At 51.4% G+C, this 15,277-nt stretch overlaps 1 protein-coding gene across 8 annotated transcripts in view; it reads left to right on the top strand.

Moving 5' to 3' along the window:
* Positions 1-15,277, top strand: part of SYNE2 (spectrin repeat containing nuclear envelope protein 2) — a 392,381-nt gene that overhangs the window by 341,333 nt on the left and 35,771 nt on the right. For all 8 annotated transcript variants that reach the window (XM_051826403.3, XM_051826401.3, XM_051826405.3 and 5 more), the window contains 2 exons: positions 1,258-1,416; positions 2,689-2,855. In XM_051826403.3, the coding sequence (XP_051682363.3) occupies positions 1,258-1,416; positions 2,689-2,855 (326 nt within the window). The remainder of the gene's footprint in view (positions 1-1,257; positions 1,417-2,688; positions 2,856-15,277) is intronic.

Genomic DNA, 15,277 nt, shown 5'->3' with positions numbered 1-15,277 from the left:
TGGCTGCAGTAGTCAGAGCTGGGCCAATTTGGAGCCAGGAGCTTCTTCCGAGTCTCCCACAGAGTTGCATGAGCCCAAGGACTCAGACCATCTTCCGCTGCTTTCCCAGGCCATAGCTGAGAGCCGAATTGGAAGAGCAGCAGCTGGGATTCGAACCGGTGCCCATATGGGATGCCAGCACTGCAGGTGGCAACTTTACCCACTATGCCACAGCGCCAGCCCCTTTCATCAGTTTTTGAAGGGGAAGGATTTGGGTCTTGCAGTTGTTACAGTGAATGCGTATTGAAAGACCATGAGCAGAAGAAATGTGGTTGATGCTGGATGTATTCATTCAACTTCCCCTGTTTTAAATTTTTTTAAGACTTATTTATTTGAAAGAGTTACACAGAGAGAAGGAGAGGCAGAGAGAGAGAGAGGTCTTCCATCTGCTGGTTCACTCTCCAGTTGGCCACAATGGCCGGAGCTGTGCCCATCCGAAGCCAGGAGCCAGGAGCTTCTTCCGGGTCACCCATGCGTGTGCAGGGGCCCAAACACTTGGGCCATCCTCCACTGCCCTCCCAGACCATAGCAGAGAGCTGGATTGTAAGTGGAGCAGCCGGGACTAGAATTGACACCCATATGGGATGCCAGCTTTACCTGCTACGCCGCAGTGCTGGACCCTCTAATTTTTAATATAACCTGATTGTAATAGGTGAATATTAGGTAAAATTCAGTTGTAGTCTTTTTTTTTTTTTTTTTGGACAGGCAGAGTGGACAGTGAGAGAGAGAGACAGGTCTTCCTTTACCATTGGTTCACCCTCCAATGGCCACTGTGGCCGGCGCACTGCGCTGATCTGAAGCCAGGAGCCAGGTGCCTCTCCTGGTCTCCCATGGGGTGCAGGGCCCAACACTTGGGCCATCCTCCACTGCACTCCCGGGCCACAGCAGAGAGCTGGCCTGGAAGAGGGACAACCGGGACAGAATCCGGCGCCCTGACCGGGACTAGAACCAGGTGTGCCGGTGCCACAGGCGGAGGATTAGCCTAGTGAGCTATAGCGGTGCCGGCCAGGTATAGTCTTTTGCTGCCTTTATAGTACTTAGGAAAGATGCAGGGAGGTTTTCAAGGGGGCAAAAAAAGATTTCAGTCTATTAGAGCTACTGATTACAGTGAATGAAATTTGTGATCCTTCTGATAGGGAGAAGGGAGAGAGGAAGAGAGGGAGGGCGGGGGAGGGCGATTCCTTCCCATTCTCAGCTGCCCATGCATTTCCCTCCCAGGTGGCCATGCGCAAACAGGAGATTGAAGACAAACTCAATTCATGGATCCTATTCAATGAAAAGAATAAAGAAGTGTGTGCGTGGCTGGTGCAGATGGAAAACAAAGTTCTGCAGACCGCGGATATCAGCATTGAAGAAATGATTGAGAAGCTGCAGAAGGTAAGCAGGGGTGCCGGGTGAGCGCCGTCCTGCTGCCCTGGGAATTCTCCGCCCGCCTCGCTGGCCGGCTCAGAGGCGTGCCCACAGGTGCGTTTCCAGGAACGCTCTGCAGCTGTCCGTTTTTGAGCCCTCTGAGAGAACACCTGGAAAAGAGAAGCTTGCAGACGGATGGGAAGTGTAGGGCTGCTCTGGGTGGGCCTGTAGTGGGAGACTTCCACCCAGCTCAGAAGTCTGGCAGAGCTGGGGCTCCCAGCTCCAGCAGCTGCTCTCCACGCCTCAGGCCAGGTCAGGGTTGTTTCTTGTTTGTTTTGATTTATTGGAAAGTCAGAGTGACAGAGAGGGAGGAAAAGACAAAGACGTCTTCCATCCACTGATTGCACTCCCCAGAAGCCAGGAACCAGGACCTCCACCCAGGTCTCCCACTTGGGCGGCAGGGAGCCATGCACTTGGGCCGTCTTTTGCTGCTTCCCAGGCACGTTAGCAGGAAGCTGGATCAGAAGCGGAGTAGCTGAGACATGAACCAGGTGGTCTGATACAGGATGTGGGCCCTCCCCCCCCCAACAGCATCTGCTGCCCTCTAGTGGTTGTTGGTGGCACCTCCTGCCACAGCTGTGTGGCCAACAGTGGCGAAATGGTCCCTAACCCCCACAGATGAGAGCATTGTGTTTTAAAATTATTTATATTTATGTAAGAGACATAAACAGAAATGGAGACAGATCTTCCAACCACTGGTTCACTCTCCAAATACGTGCAACAGTCAGGGACGCGTTGGGCTGACACCAGGAGCCACAGACTCGATCCCAGAATTCAGTCCCGGTCTCCCACAGAGGCGCTGGAACCCAAGCACTTGAGCCATCACCTGCCTCCCTCCTAGGGTGCACTTTGGCAGGAAGCTGGAATCTTGGGAGCGGAGCTGGGACTTGAACCCAGGCACTGCAGTGTGGGATGCAGGGAGGGCTTTCCTGCTGCAGACATCACACAGTAAACACTCAGGAAAAGTCTTAGTTATGTTGGCCCCGGTTCCCGCAGCTCCCGGCCATCCAGTGAGACAGAGGGGCTGTTGAGTTAAGGAGCTGACTCCCACCTTACTTAATACTTCACATTTGCCCTATGGACGGTTGCCTGTCGTTGTAACTACTCACAGAAGCGGTGCGTCCGCAGCTGTGAGGCTGTTTAACTTCTCAAACGTGTTCAGAAGGCAGTTGTGTGTGGCCGGCTAAGAAGGGAACTTGGAGTAATCGCTCGGGCTTTGTGTGTTGGCGCCTTTGGCAGGACTGCATGGAAGAAATAAACTTGTTCAGTGAAAACAAGCTGCGGCTAAAGCAGATGGGTGACCAGTTAATCCAGGCAAGCAACAAGACGAGGGCGGCTGAGGTCGACGACAAACTCAACAAGATCAATGACCGCTGGCAGCATCTTTTTGATGTCATTGGCTCCAGGTAAGCAATGACCCAGAAGTTATCCTGACCACCAGGGTGCACTGGCGACTCCACGGACCCGCTCAGCTGAGTCCAGTCTTCCTGTTCCAGCAGCTTCTCAGATGTGCAGATTGGGGCAAGGTTTGGTAAAAACGAGTGGACAATCTTATCTCAGCATTATGGAAGGCGTACGTTGTCGTACGTCCCACTTGAATCTTTTCTCTTCCGCTTCCAATTGCACATGAGTTAGATTGGTTTGAAATGGAAGGTGGAAATTTAAGTTGAAGCGTTTGATTCAAAATAGCTGGAGAAGATTTAGAGTGTTCCCAACACAAAGAAATGATCAATGTTTTGGGGAAAAAACAAAAACAAAAACCTTCAGAAATCCAGATATGTGCGAGTCTACCAAAAGTTCATGGAACATGTATTTCATGAAAAAAAGCATCGATTTGGAAAAATGCACCAAAATATTTTTTATTCCATTTTTCCATGAATGTTCATATGATTTAGAATGAACAGGAGACACTATAAAGTAGGTGGAGAAGCCAGAAGTGGTGACAGTAAGATACCGTTCATAACTCGCCGTATCCTCTCCCTCCCTCGTTGATGGGGGACTGTGAGTGAGCCCGATTCAATCAGCAGAGGCCCCTACCTGCGTGCTGGGAGCCTGGCAGGCAGGAAGATAGCCAATTACATTAATGGGAGCAGCTGCAAAGCCCAGGGTCTAGGAGCTTAGATGGCGTCTTCCTGGGAGTGGGGGTGGGGATTAGGAAGTGTCTCACAGAAGGGCTGCGTTTCCAGATGGTTCTGAAAGAGGGGCTTCACAGTGCCTGGAGGTAGTGTGTCGTAAACAGCATAGAAGAGGAGTGACGAGAAGCCCCACTGGCTCAGATGTCGCAAAGGAAGCTGGAGTGGTAGGTGGGTGGGGGCCAAGGGGTGGGTGTTTATCCCAGGGCTTAAGATGGTGGTTGGGGTACCCACATCCCATGTCAGAGTACCTGAGTTCAAGTCTGGCTGTGCTCCCAGTTCCAGCTTTTTTTTTGCTCATGCAGACCCTGGGAGGCACAGAGTGATGTCTCAACTACTTAGGTCCCTGTCACCCACATAGGAGACTTGGATCACGGTCCTGGTTCCCGGCTTTGGCCTGACCCAGTGCCAGCGCTTGCCAGCGTTTGGGGAGTGCACCAGCTGGTAGATCTGTCTCTGTCTCTCCTCCTTTCAGGAAGGAAGAAAAGGTAGGAAGGTGCTTTGGGGCCAGCTTTTTTTTTATAAGGACACATGGGAATTTTTTATTTTTTAAAGATTTATTTATTGATTTGAAAGCCGAGTTACACAGAGAGAGAAGGAGAGGCAGAGAGAGAGAGAGGGAGGGAGGGAGGGGTCTTCCATCTGCTGGTTCATTTCCCAGTTGTCACAATGGCTGGAGCTGAGTTGATCCGAAACCAGAAGTCAGGAGCTTCTTCCAGGTCTCCCAGGTGGGTGTGCAGGGGCCCAAGGACTTGGGTCATCTTCCACTGCTTTCCCAGGCCATAGCAGAGAGCTGGATCAGAAGTGGAGCAGCCGAGACTAGAACCGGTGTCCATATGGGATGCCGGTGCTTCAGGCCAGGGTGTTAACCCGCTGTGCCCCAGCGCCTGCTCCTGGGGACAGCTCTTAATAGACTGTAAATCTCACCCAGGAGTCAGCTCCTAAATAACTCCACATCGTTGCTGGTTTCCTACCGTGGAGTGTCTGCTGAACACAGTGCCAGGGTGATTTCACTGGCAGCGGAGGCCGGGCTGAATTCAGCTTCTCCCCACAGCCAGTTGGGAGGAAAAATCTGCAGAATTCCATGGCCATGAGCTAAGTCAGGCTTAAGAACCCAGGGTTTGAATCCCCTTCCTGAACTCCTCACTCTCTGCCAGAACTTGAACATGAGCGTTAACCTTTGTAAGCGTCCATTTCTAAATCTGCAAAATGTGTCCAGCTGGTCATGTCAGAGGCCACCGCCCACCATGAGGGTGAATGCTGGGTGTTCCCCACTGTCACAGGACCAGCACAGCCCGTTGCAGCCAGGGTTAGTGAGTGGCTGTTTTCATTGTTTCTCCCTAAGAAGACTCTGGGACTAAGTGGCGTGTTTCGTATAGAAGAGAATTCCCTGGATTGTGTCCCGTACAAGGAACTCTTCCTCCAAGAGGCCAGTGAGTTGACTGTTGCATCCCCAGGGCTTAGAACAAAGCCTCAGCTATTTGTTGAAATGAATACATGTGCCAGGGCATAAGGATAAGTTGGCTTCTGTTTGGTAAGTTGTGTCTTTGTGGTTGGCATTATATCCTAAGTCATCTGGCTTGAGCGTCAAGTGCTAGTTAAGGGTGACCTGTTTGGGGGCCATTATTCAGGACCAAAATCCAGCTATGTGCCCTGTAGGCTCGAGTGACAGTCTCTTCTTGCTCACAGTACATCAGTTTGGAGTATAACGGGCTGTATGCTCTCTCTCTCTGGCCGCCTGTTTTCAGCTAGCTGCTTGGTGAGAAAGAGAAACTAGCAAATGAGACCTTCTGAGTCATCTTGGAAAGAGCAATTGACAAATGAACCAATAACAAATATATTGGCTGCCAGTTCTATTGTGTTTTTAAAAGAGATTTATTTATTGAAAGTCAGAGTTACACAGACAAGGAGAGGCAGAGAGAGAGATCTTCTATCTACTGGGTCACTCCCCGGTTGGCCGCAATGGCTAGAGCTGTGCCGATCCGAAGCCAGGAGCCAGCAGCTTCTTCTGGGTCTCCCACATAGGTGCAGGGGCCCAAGCATCTGGGCCATCTTCTTCTGCTTTCCCAGGCCACAGCAGAGAGCTGGATTGGAAGTGGAGCAGCTGGGACTTGAACCGGCGCCCATATGGGATGCTGGCACTGCAGGTGGTGGCTTCCCCCGCTACGCCACAGCGCCGGCCCCGCCAGTTCTATTCTTGATGATATGCTTTTTATGTATGACTTCACTAAGATTTCATTGTCATTCAGAAAGGCAGATACCATTACCCATTTGACAGATAAGGAAACTGAGTCCTAGAGTGAAGTAGGTTGCTCATGGTCGCATTTCTAGATGTGACACGAATGGAATCTTATGCATGGGTGTCCCCTCACTGCTCCCCCAAACCCTTCTAGTTTGAAACACTGACACGAGTAAAATGTAGTGGGAGCCCCATTCCTCCAACACTGAAGGGCCTGGGAAGAAATAACTCCTCTTCTATTTTTATTTTTTATTATTTATTTATTTATTTTTGGTAAACTGTTTCTGTCTTTGAAGCAGAGATCAATCTTCCATCTGCTGGTTCATTCCCCAAATGCCCTCAATAGCCAGGGCTGGGCCAAGCCAAAACCATGAGCCCAGAACTCCAAATAGGTCTCCCATGTGAGTGGCAGGGTCCCGAGGAGCTAAATCGTTATTCACTGCTTCCCAGGATACATAGCAAGAAACTGGATTGGAAATGGAGCAGCCAGGACTCAAATGGGCACTCCATTAGGGAGTCAAACTAGTGGGCGTCAAAGCAGAGGCTTCCAAATTGCATCATGATGCCCGCCCCTCCTCATCTCTTTAAGCAAGGGCCAAGCCGCGCGAGCCAATGGCTCGGAGGCTAATGGGATTTTTTTTTTTTACAATTGATTTATTTATTTTAAAGGCAGAGTTAGAGGCAGAGGCTGAGAGAGGGAGGGAGAGAGAAAGACAGGTCTTCCATCCACTGGTTCACTCCCCAGATGGCTGCAATGACCGGACTTGGGATGATCCAAAGCCAGGAGCCAGGAGCCTCTTCCAGGTCTCCCATGCAGGTGCAGGGGCCCAAGCACTTGGTCCATCTTCCACTGCTTTCCCAGGGCACAGCAGAGAGCTGGATCGGAAATGGAGCAGCCAGGACTCGAACCGGCGCCCATATGGGACGCTGGCACTGTGGGCGGTGGCTTTACCTGCTATGCCACAGCGCCGGCCCCCTAATGGGACCTTCAGGTGCTCTGTGGGTTGAGGCAGCAAGCTTGCACCTGCCACAGAGCAGCCTCACACTGAACCAACTCCTTGTCTGATCCCTGACATGACCTCACCCTGGGCACTGTACAGAGGTGTTGCTGGGGGGGTGGGGGGCGGGCTCAGGCTGCCAAGTTTACATGTGAGTAGTGCCAACAAGAACCTGCTGTACCGGGGCCGCCGATGGCCTTGTTTACCCAAGGAGTCGACACCATGGAGCCTTTTGCACCTGGCTCGTGGTCTTCTGCCTTACCTGTTCTAAAAATCAGATTTGGGGATTGGGGAGTAGGTGTTTGGTACAGGTGTTGAGCTGGTGCCTGGGACCCTGGCGTCCCATATTGGAGTCCCGGGTTCTGTTCCTCTCTCTGCTCCCCGCTAACGCACACCCTGGGAGGCAGCCAGTGACGGCTCGTGGAGTTGGGTCCCTGCCACTCACCTGGGAGACCCAGCCTGAGTTCTGGCTCCTGCCTTCAGCCTGGCCCAGATTTGGCAACTGTGGGCATTTGGGGAGTGACCAGCGATGGAAGATCTCTGTGTTTCAAATAAAATGAAAAGACATAAATTTTTTTAAAGTAAGATTTGGAGGGAAATCCTATATAGGAATCTGGCCTATCATGTCAAGATTTTAACCAGAAGCCTTTAATGTCAAGGTTCAGGAATGGAGTTTGGAAATCTAATACCTTGGTAGATCACATTGAGTTCACTAGGTGAATAATAATAATAATAATAATAATTGGGATCCATTCTCAGCAAAATAAGGGCAGGTTTTTATATGGATTATTTTATTTGAAAGGCAGAGTTAGAGAGGCAGGTTTTTATATAGATTATTTATTTGAAAGGCAGAGTTACAGAGAGAGAGAAAGAGAGAGTCAGTCTTCCACCTGCTGGTTTATTCCCCCCAGTGGCCACATCGGCCAGGACTGCACCAGGCCAAAGCCAGGAACCAGGAGTTTCTTCTGGGTCTCCCACATGGGTACAGGGGCCCAAGGACTTGGGCCATCTTCTACTGCTTTCCCAGGCCATAGCAGAGAGCTGGATCAGAAGTAGAGCAGCCGGGACTTGAACCAGTGCCCAAATGGGATGCCAGTGCTGCAGGCAGTGGGTTAACCCACTGCGCCACAGTGCTGGCCCCAGATCTTCTTTTTAAAGGTTTATTTATTGTAGAGGTAGAGTTACAGAGAGAGACAGACAGACAGAGAAGGATCTTCCGAGTAGCCGCTGGATTACTCCCCAGATGGCTGCAGCGGCCAGGGCTGGAGCTTCATCCGGCTCTCCCAGGTGGGTGCAGGGGCCCAACCACTTGGACCATCTTCCACTGCTGTGCCAAGTGCAGTAGTAGAGAGCAGAGACTCATACCCATACAGGATGCTGTTGTCACAGGCAGCAGCTTAACCCACTGTGCCATGACACCAGCCCCCAGAGGCAGAATTTGACAGCATGGATTCGTTGAGACAGGGTTCCTTAACACCACGTGCAAGATGCTAGCACTGCGTGTGCTGTTTTCTTCTGATTTTACTAAAACCAAAGGTTGAAGACAAACATACACACACCTGTTAAATTCTTTTGGTGATACTCAGGGGATGAAATCAGTAGTGCTAATTTTTTTTAAAGCTTTATTTTATTTAGAAGACAGAGTGACAAAGTTACAGAGAGAGGGAGAGACAGAGACAGAAAGAGAATATTCCATCTGCTAGTTTATTCCCCAAATGGCCACAGTGGCCAGAGCTGTGCTTCTTCCAGGGTTCCCCACATGGGTAGCAGAGGCCCAAGCACTTGGGTCATCCTCTGCTGCTTTCCCAGGCACATTAGCAGGGAGCTGGGTTGGAAGTGGAGCAACTGGGACTCAAACTGGCATCCATATGGGATGCTGGTGCTGCAGGCTAGGCTTTAACCCGCTGTGCCACAGTACTGGCCCCAGTGTTATTAATCTTTTAAGCTACAGGCTTCTCACATGGACTATTTCATTTTAATTCTTGAGACAGCACTGCGTGGTCAGTCTGATTCCAGATTTTACAGAGCGGGAGAGAGGAGTGAGTGAGCCAAGGGTGGGGACAGTTCTGTGCAGGGCAGGAACAGATCCCACTGAGCTTGCAAAGGAAGAACATTTGGCTCCCAGGAGCCCTTGGCTTTTCAAAGTAGTTTATCAGCCAGCGCCGCGGCTCAATAGGCTAATCCTCTGCCTGCGGCGCCGGCACACCGGGTTCTAGTCCCGGTCGGGGCGCTGGATTCTGTCCTGGTTGCCCCTCTTCCAGGCCAGCTCTCTGCTGTGGCCCTGGGAAGGCAGTGGAGGATGGCCCAAGTGCTTGGGCATGGGAGACCAGGAGAAGCACCTGGCTCCTGCCTTCGGATCAGCGCGCCGGCTGCAGCGGCCATTAGGGGGTGAACCAATGGAAAAGGAAGACCTTTCTCTCTGTCTCTCTCTCTCTCTCTCTCTCACTGTCTAACTCTGCCTGTCAGAAAAAAAAAAAAAAAAGTAGTTTATCAGGGGTGTTAGGCACTGCCATTTAGACACTGCTCCCTGCATTCAGCATCGGAGTGCCTGGGTTCGAGTCCCAGCTTCGTTTTGTTGTTATTCTTTAAAGATTTATTTATTTTATTTGAAAGGGAGTTTAGGGAGTGAACCAGGGGATAGAGGCTCTATCTTTGTCTCTTTCTCACCCAACCCTGTGTGTGTGTGTGTGTGTGTGTGCACGCGCATGTGTGTTTGTCTGCCTTTCAAATAGATCAAAAAAAATTTTTTTTGACAGGCAGAGTGGACAGTGAGAGAGAGACAGAGAGAAAGGTCTTCCTTTTGCCGTTGGTTCACCCTCCAATGGCCGCCACGGCCGGCGCGCTATGGCCGGCACACCGCGCTGATCCGATGGCAGGAGCCAGGAGCCAGGTGCTTTTCCTGGTCTCCCATGGGGTGCAGGGCCCAAGCACTTGGGCCATCCTCCACTGCACTCCCGGGCCACAGCAGAGAGCTGGCCTGGAAGAGGGGCAAGCGGGACAGAATCCGGCGCCCCAACCGGGACTAGAACCCGGTGTGCTGGCGCCACAAGGCGGAGGATTAGCCTTGTGAGCCGCGGCGCCAGCCTCAAAATGTTTTTAAAAGGTGGTTTTATCGGAGCGATCCTGAAACGAGACCTCCGTGTAGAATGTGCTACTTAACCGGGAGCCATGGTTCTGCAACACAAATCACTCCCGGGCTGCTGCCACCATGCGTTTGCTGGGCCCAGCCCCAGAGCGTGCGACTCCCTGGGTGGGTCTGGGTGACGGTGAGAAGGTGCCTTTCTCACAAGCTCAGGGATACCAGTGGTGCTGGCTCCAAGATCAGACTCCGAGAACCACTCTGCCAGAGTGAGCAACCAGGGGAGTGATGCGGTCACCGCCCCCGGGCCCCTGGGCCTGCCACTGCGTGGGAACAGAGTCCCGGGGACTCCATGAGCCTCGGGTGATGAACTCCCTCCCTGGCGGGGGGTTGCAAGGACTCAGATCCTAGATGAGAAGGCGCCAGGGCATCCCCAGAGCATCAGTACATCCGGCCTGTGGTCCCCTTCACCATGGTAACAAGCCTGGGGGAGGGAAGGACACTTAGCCCCAAACTGCTGTTTTGTTGTTGTTCATTTTCTCTAAAATCCTTGAAGTGAAGAACCTGGAGGGTCTGTCTCCTTTTTAAAGAAAAGATTTATTTATCTATTTGAAAGTCAGAGTTACACAGAGAAGGAAGGGCAGAGGGGGGGGGCAGAGAGAGAGAGGGGGACAGAGAGGGGGGGGCAGAGAGAGAGAGAGAGAGAGAGAGAAGGAGAGGCGGAGAGAGAGAGAGGTCTTCCATCCGCTTGTTCACTCCCCAGTTGGCCGCAATGACCGGAGCTGTGCCGATCCAAAGCCAGAAGCCAGGAGCTTCTTCCGGGTCTCCCACGCAGGTGCGGGGGCTCATGCACTTGGTCCATCTTCCACCGCTTTCCCAGGCCACAGCAGAGAGCTGGGTCAGAAGTGGAGTAGCCAGGACTTGAACCAGCACCCATATGGGATGCCGGCACTGCAGGCAGCGGTTTTGCCTGCTATGCCACAGCACCGGCCCCAAGGGTCTGTCTCTTTAAATAACCTCATCATACAGGGCTTGGGCTTCATCCCGTTTGCACACCAGTGCACCCATTTGCACACACGCGAGCCCTGGCATGGACACTAAAAGCCCCATCAGAGCTGCTGAGGGAGCTTGCGGGAGCTCTCCTGAGCCCTCGTACCAGTCTCTTCTTTGGAGGCAGCAAGGTCACCTGAGCACAATTTGGACACAAAATGCTAGGCAATGAACAAAGCAATGCTGTTGACATCTAAGCTCTTACACAAACATGCTCATAACTTTTTTTCTTAAAGATGTATTTATTTGAAAGGCAGAGTTATAGAGAGAGATGGGAAAGACAGAAAGAGAGAGGTCTTCCATCTGCTGGTTGACTGCAATGGCCGGAACTGCACCAATCTGAAGCCAGAAGCCTGGAGCTTCCTCCAGGTCTCCCATGTGGGTGCAGAGGCCCAAGGACTTGGGCCATCCTCCACTGCTTTCCCAGGCCATAGCAGTGAGCTGGATCGGAAGTGGAGCAGCCAGGACTTGAACCAGTGCCCATATGGGATGCTGGTTTTGCAGGTGGCGGCTTTACCCGCTATGCCCCAATGCCCGCCCCGTTCACAGTTTCATTAACAAAAGCTATTTAAAATGCAATTTTTTTTTTTTTTGTGACTGTGATGACAAGAAGAAATACTAGTTATCTAAGCCTCATTTGACATATGAAGTACATTTATTTTTTTTTAATTCAAGCTGTCAGCTCTTGGGTTTCCTCGTGTTTTCTTAGATAATCTCTGAAGAGTGACTCAGCAGAACCTGGATGCGGGCGAGCTGAGTCACAGGTGTTTGTCAGAACTCCCTGTATGTGCCCTCCCCTGCTTGGGAAGCAGCAAGGTTACCCAGGCACAAAATGCTGGGAGATGAACCAGCGATGCCAAGTTAACGGCACAGACCAAAGATCTACTACAAAGGATCCTCCGGTGGGACGGGTGCCCGAGCGAGACTCAGCCTGCCGCGTAACCCCCTCTGTCTGCCCTGGTTTCTAGAAACCCAGTAGCTGAACTGAAAACCCCATGTACTTTTTTTTCCCAGAACCCACTTCCCATTTCACTTGGCTGCGCCGTCGGGATCAGGAGCTCTGTGGTTGCAGGTTGGGCTGTGTCTTGGCTTAAATATGAGGGTAGTTCATAAATTCTGTGGAAAATGGACTCAAAGGATAAGCTTAGGGGCAGGTGTTTGGCACAGGGGTTAGGATACTCACTCCCACCTCGGGGAGCCTGGGTTGGGTACCCATCTCCAGCTCCTGATGCCAGCCAGCTCCCCACCAGTGCAGACCCAGTGAGGCAGCCATGGTAGCCCAGAAGTTGGAACTCTGCCACCTTCTCTCCCTGTGACTCTTGGTGTAAAAAATTTCTTAAATATTTTTAACAAGATAAATGTGGGGCTGGCATTGTGGCATAGTAGATAAAGCCACCTCCTACAGTGCCGGCATCCCACATGGGCACCTGTTTGAGTCCCTGCTGCTCCACCTCCAATCCAGCCCCCTGCTAATGGCCTGGGGAAAGCAGTGGAAGATGGCCCAAGTGCTTGGGTCCAGGCCACCCATGTAGGAGACCCAGAAGAAGCTCCTGGCTTTGACCTGGCCTAGCCCCGTCCATTTCATCCATCTGGGGAATGAACCAGTGGGTGGAAGACCTCTTTCTCTCCTTCTCTCTATGTAATTCTGACTTTGAAATAAATAAATAAATCTTTTTAAGAAAAAGATACGGTAATTTGGGTATAACAAACGTTGAAATCCTTGCATACAGATCTTCAGAGAGTTCCTGGATCAGCAGGTGCTCGGCACAGCAGCTAAACATCCCTTGGAATGCCCGTCTCCCCTCCTGGAGTGCCTGCCTTCCGGTCCCTGCTTCACTTCTGATCCAGCGTCCTGCTCATGCACATCCTTGGGAGGCAGCAGGCGATGGCTCAAATACTTGGGTCCCCAGGTCGGAGATCCAGGTAGTGTTCCAGGCTCTGAGCATCAGCCTGGCCCAGCCCTAGCTGTTGAAGGAATTTGAGGAGGTAGAAAACCTCTGTCCTGCTCTCGATCTCACTCCGCCTTTCAAATGTATAAACAAAACCTTTTTTAAAAGGTTCAAGAAAATTATGAAAAACCCATACATGGATTTCAGCATTTTTTTTGCACCAGAATAAACTTTTTTTAAAAAAAATTTATTTATTTTGAAAGAGAGAGAATATAAATCTTCCATCTGCTGGTTCACTCCCCAGCAGACCACAAAAGCCAGCACTGGGCCAGGAGCTGAGAGCTTCATCTTGGTCTCCTGCATGGAGCAGGGGCCCAAACACTTCGGCCATCTCCTTTTGCTTTCCCGGGCCATTGGCAGGGAGTTGGATTGGAAGTGGAGCAGCCGGGACTCGAACTGGTGTCCATGTGGGATGCCAGTGTTGTGGTTAAACTGTATGTTCATTGTTGGGGAAGAACAATTTCAAAATCCATGCGTAGTTGTTGGTTTTTATAATGTGCATTTTCCATGAACTTTTTGAAGACCCCCAGGATTACCCTGTGGTCTCAAATATTGATCCTTTCCGGAGTGGGCGTTCGCCCGAATCCTGTATCTGAGTGCCTGGAGTTCATGCATGGTGCCGGCTCCTGACTCAGCTTCCTGCTGATACAGACGCTGGGAGGCAGCAGCCATGGGTTCCTGCCACCCCCGTGAGAGACCTGGGTTGAGTTCAGGCTCTGCCCCAGCCCAGCCTGAGACCACTAGGAGACTGGGGAGTTAATGGCCGGTGGGAACTCATCTCTGTGTCCGTCTCTGTACCCCTTGAAGAAGAACGTTTGCACTAGATTAGTTTTTTTTTCTTTTTTTAATTTTATTTTTATTTATTTGACAGAGTTAGACGGAGAGACAGAGAAAGGTCTTCCTTCCATTGGCTCGCCCCCTGCAAATGGCCACTGTGGCCGGCGCTGAGCCGATCCGAAGCCAGGAGCCGGGTGCTTCCTCCTGGTCTCCCATGCGGGTACAGGGATCAAGCACTTGGGCCATCCTCCACTGCCCTCCCGGGCCACAGCAGAGAGCTGGACTGGAAGAGGGGCAACCAGGACTAGAACCCGGTGCCCACATGGGATGCCAGCGCTGCAGGCGGAGGATTAACCAAGTGAGCCACGTGTTGGCCCCTAGATTGTTTTCTTAGCCTCAGGAGGACCAAGTCAACGGCAAGGTGTACTACGCTTAGCTGTGCCATTTTTATCTACCAGTGTGAAAAGCCCGCCCCATATATAATGGTAGCAGTTAAAGTGTTACCGTTTAAACCAAGGCAACTGTGTCTTGTTTTCCCATCACTGCAGAGTGGACATGGAGATGGGTGTCCTTTTGAACTGATACAACTTCTCTTTGCTCTCCTCTCGTCTGTACTTTCTCAAGGCTATTCGGGAAGACCAGACAATGCTGCCAGTCAAAAGCTGACTTATTTTGGTCTTAACTGGTTGCCTGATTCAGTGGGCCTGAGATGATTTTTTTTAAAATTGTATTTGTTTTTATTTATTAGCAAGATAGACCAATTCAACTTCCGTGCACTGATACACTCCCTAAATACTTGCAGTTGCTGGGGAGTGGGGGTGGGGGTGGGGGTGTTTTCCAGGTCTCCCACATGCATGGCCCATCAGTGGGGAGATAGGCAATTAGGCGGATCCCACCGTGAGGCACCTGCCTTGCACCAAGCCGCAGAGGTCGGTGATGAGCAGGCTTCAGGAACAGCCAAGCCCTGGGCTGGAGTTAATCAAAGGCTTCATTGGGGGAGAATTGTTACCAAATTTGTGTTTCCTTTTCCACTCATCTGGAATGTGTCTGTTCTATTTGAAGGCCGGAGGAGGGGTGTTGTTGTTGTTTCAAATATGTATTTATTTATTTGAAAGGCAGAGTTACAGAGAGGCAGAGAAAGAGGTCTTCCATCCGCTGGTTCACTCCCCCAAATGGAGCCCGGCTGATCTGGATCCAGGAGCTTCTTCCGGTTCTCCCACTTGAGTGCAGGGGCTCAAGCGCTTGGGCCATCTTCCAGTGCTTTCCCAGGCCATAGCAGAGAGCTGGATTGGAAGAGGAGCAGCAGGGACTAGAACTGGCGCCCATATGGGATGCCGGTACTGCAGGTAGAGGCTTAGCCTACTATGCCACAACACCAGCCCCAAGAGGAGGAGGGGTTTTTAAATGACTAAATATTCAGCTTCAGGGACCCAGGAAAAAGCATGCATAGGGAGTCTCACTAAGGCTAGGAGTGGGTCCCACAAACTGGACACAAACCACGCATGTTCCAGGAAGCAGAGCCCTTCCGGGTTGCCCAGAGAACCTGAGACCAAGGGCAAGGAAAAATGTCCAGATATGCACTGTACCTGCAGCCAGGAAGGAGC

Source organism: Oryctolagus cuniculus, chromosome 20 (genome assembly GCF_051225735.1).
Source record: "Oryctolagus cuniculus isolate XC-2025 breed Fujian yellow rabbit chromosome 20, ASM5122573v1, whole genome shotgun sequence".
Taxonomy (NCBI): Eukaryota; Metazoa; Chordata; class Mammalia; order Lagomorpha; family Leporidae; genus Oryctolagus; species Oryctolagus cuniculus.
This window is presented reverse-complemented; position numbering and strand designations above follow the sequence as displayed.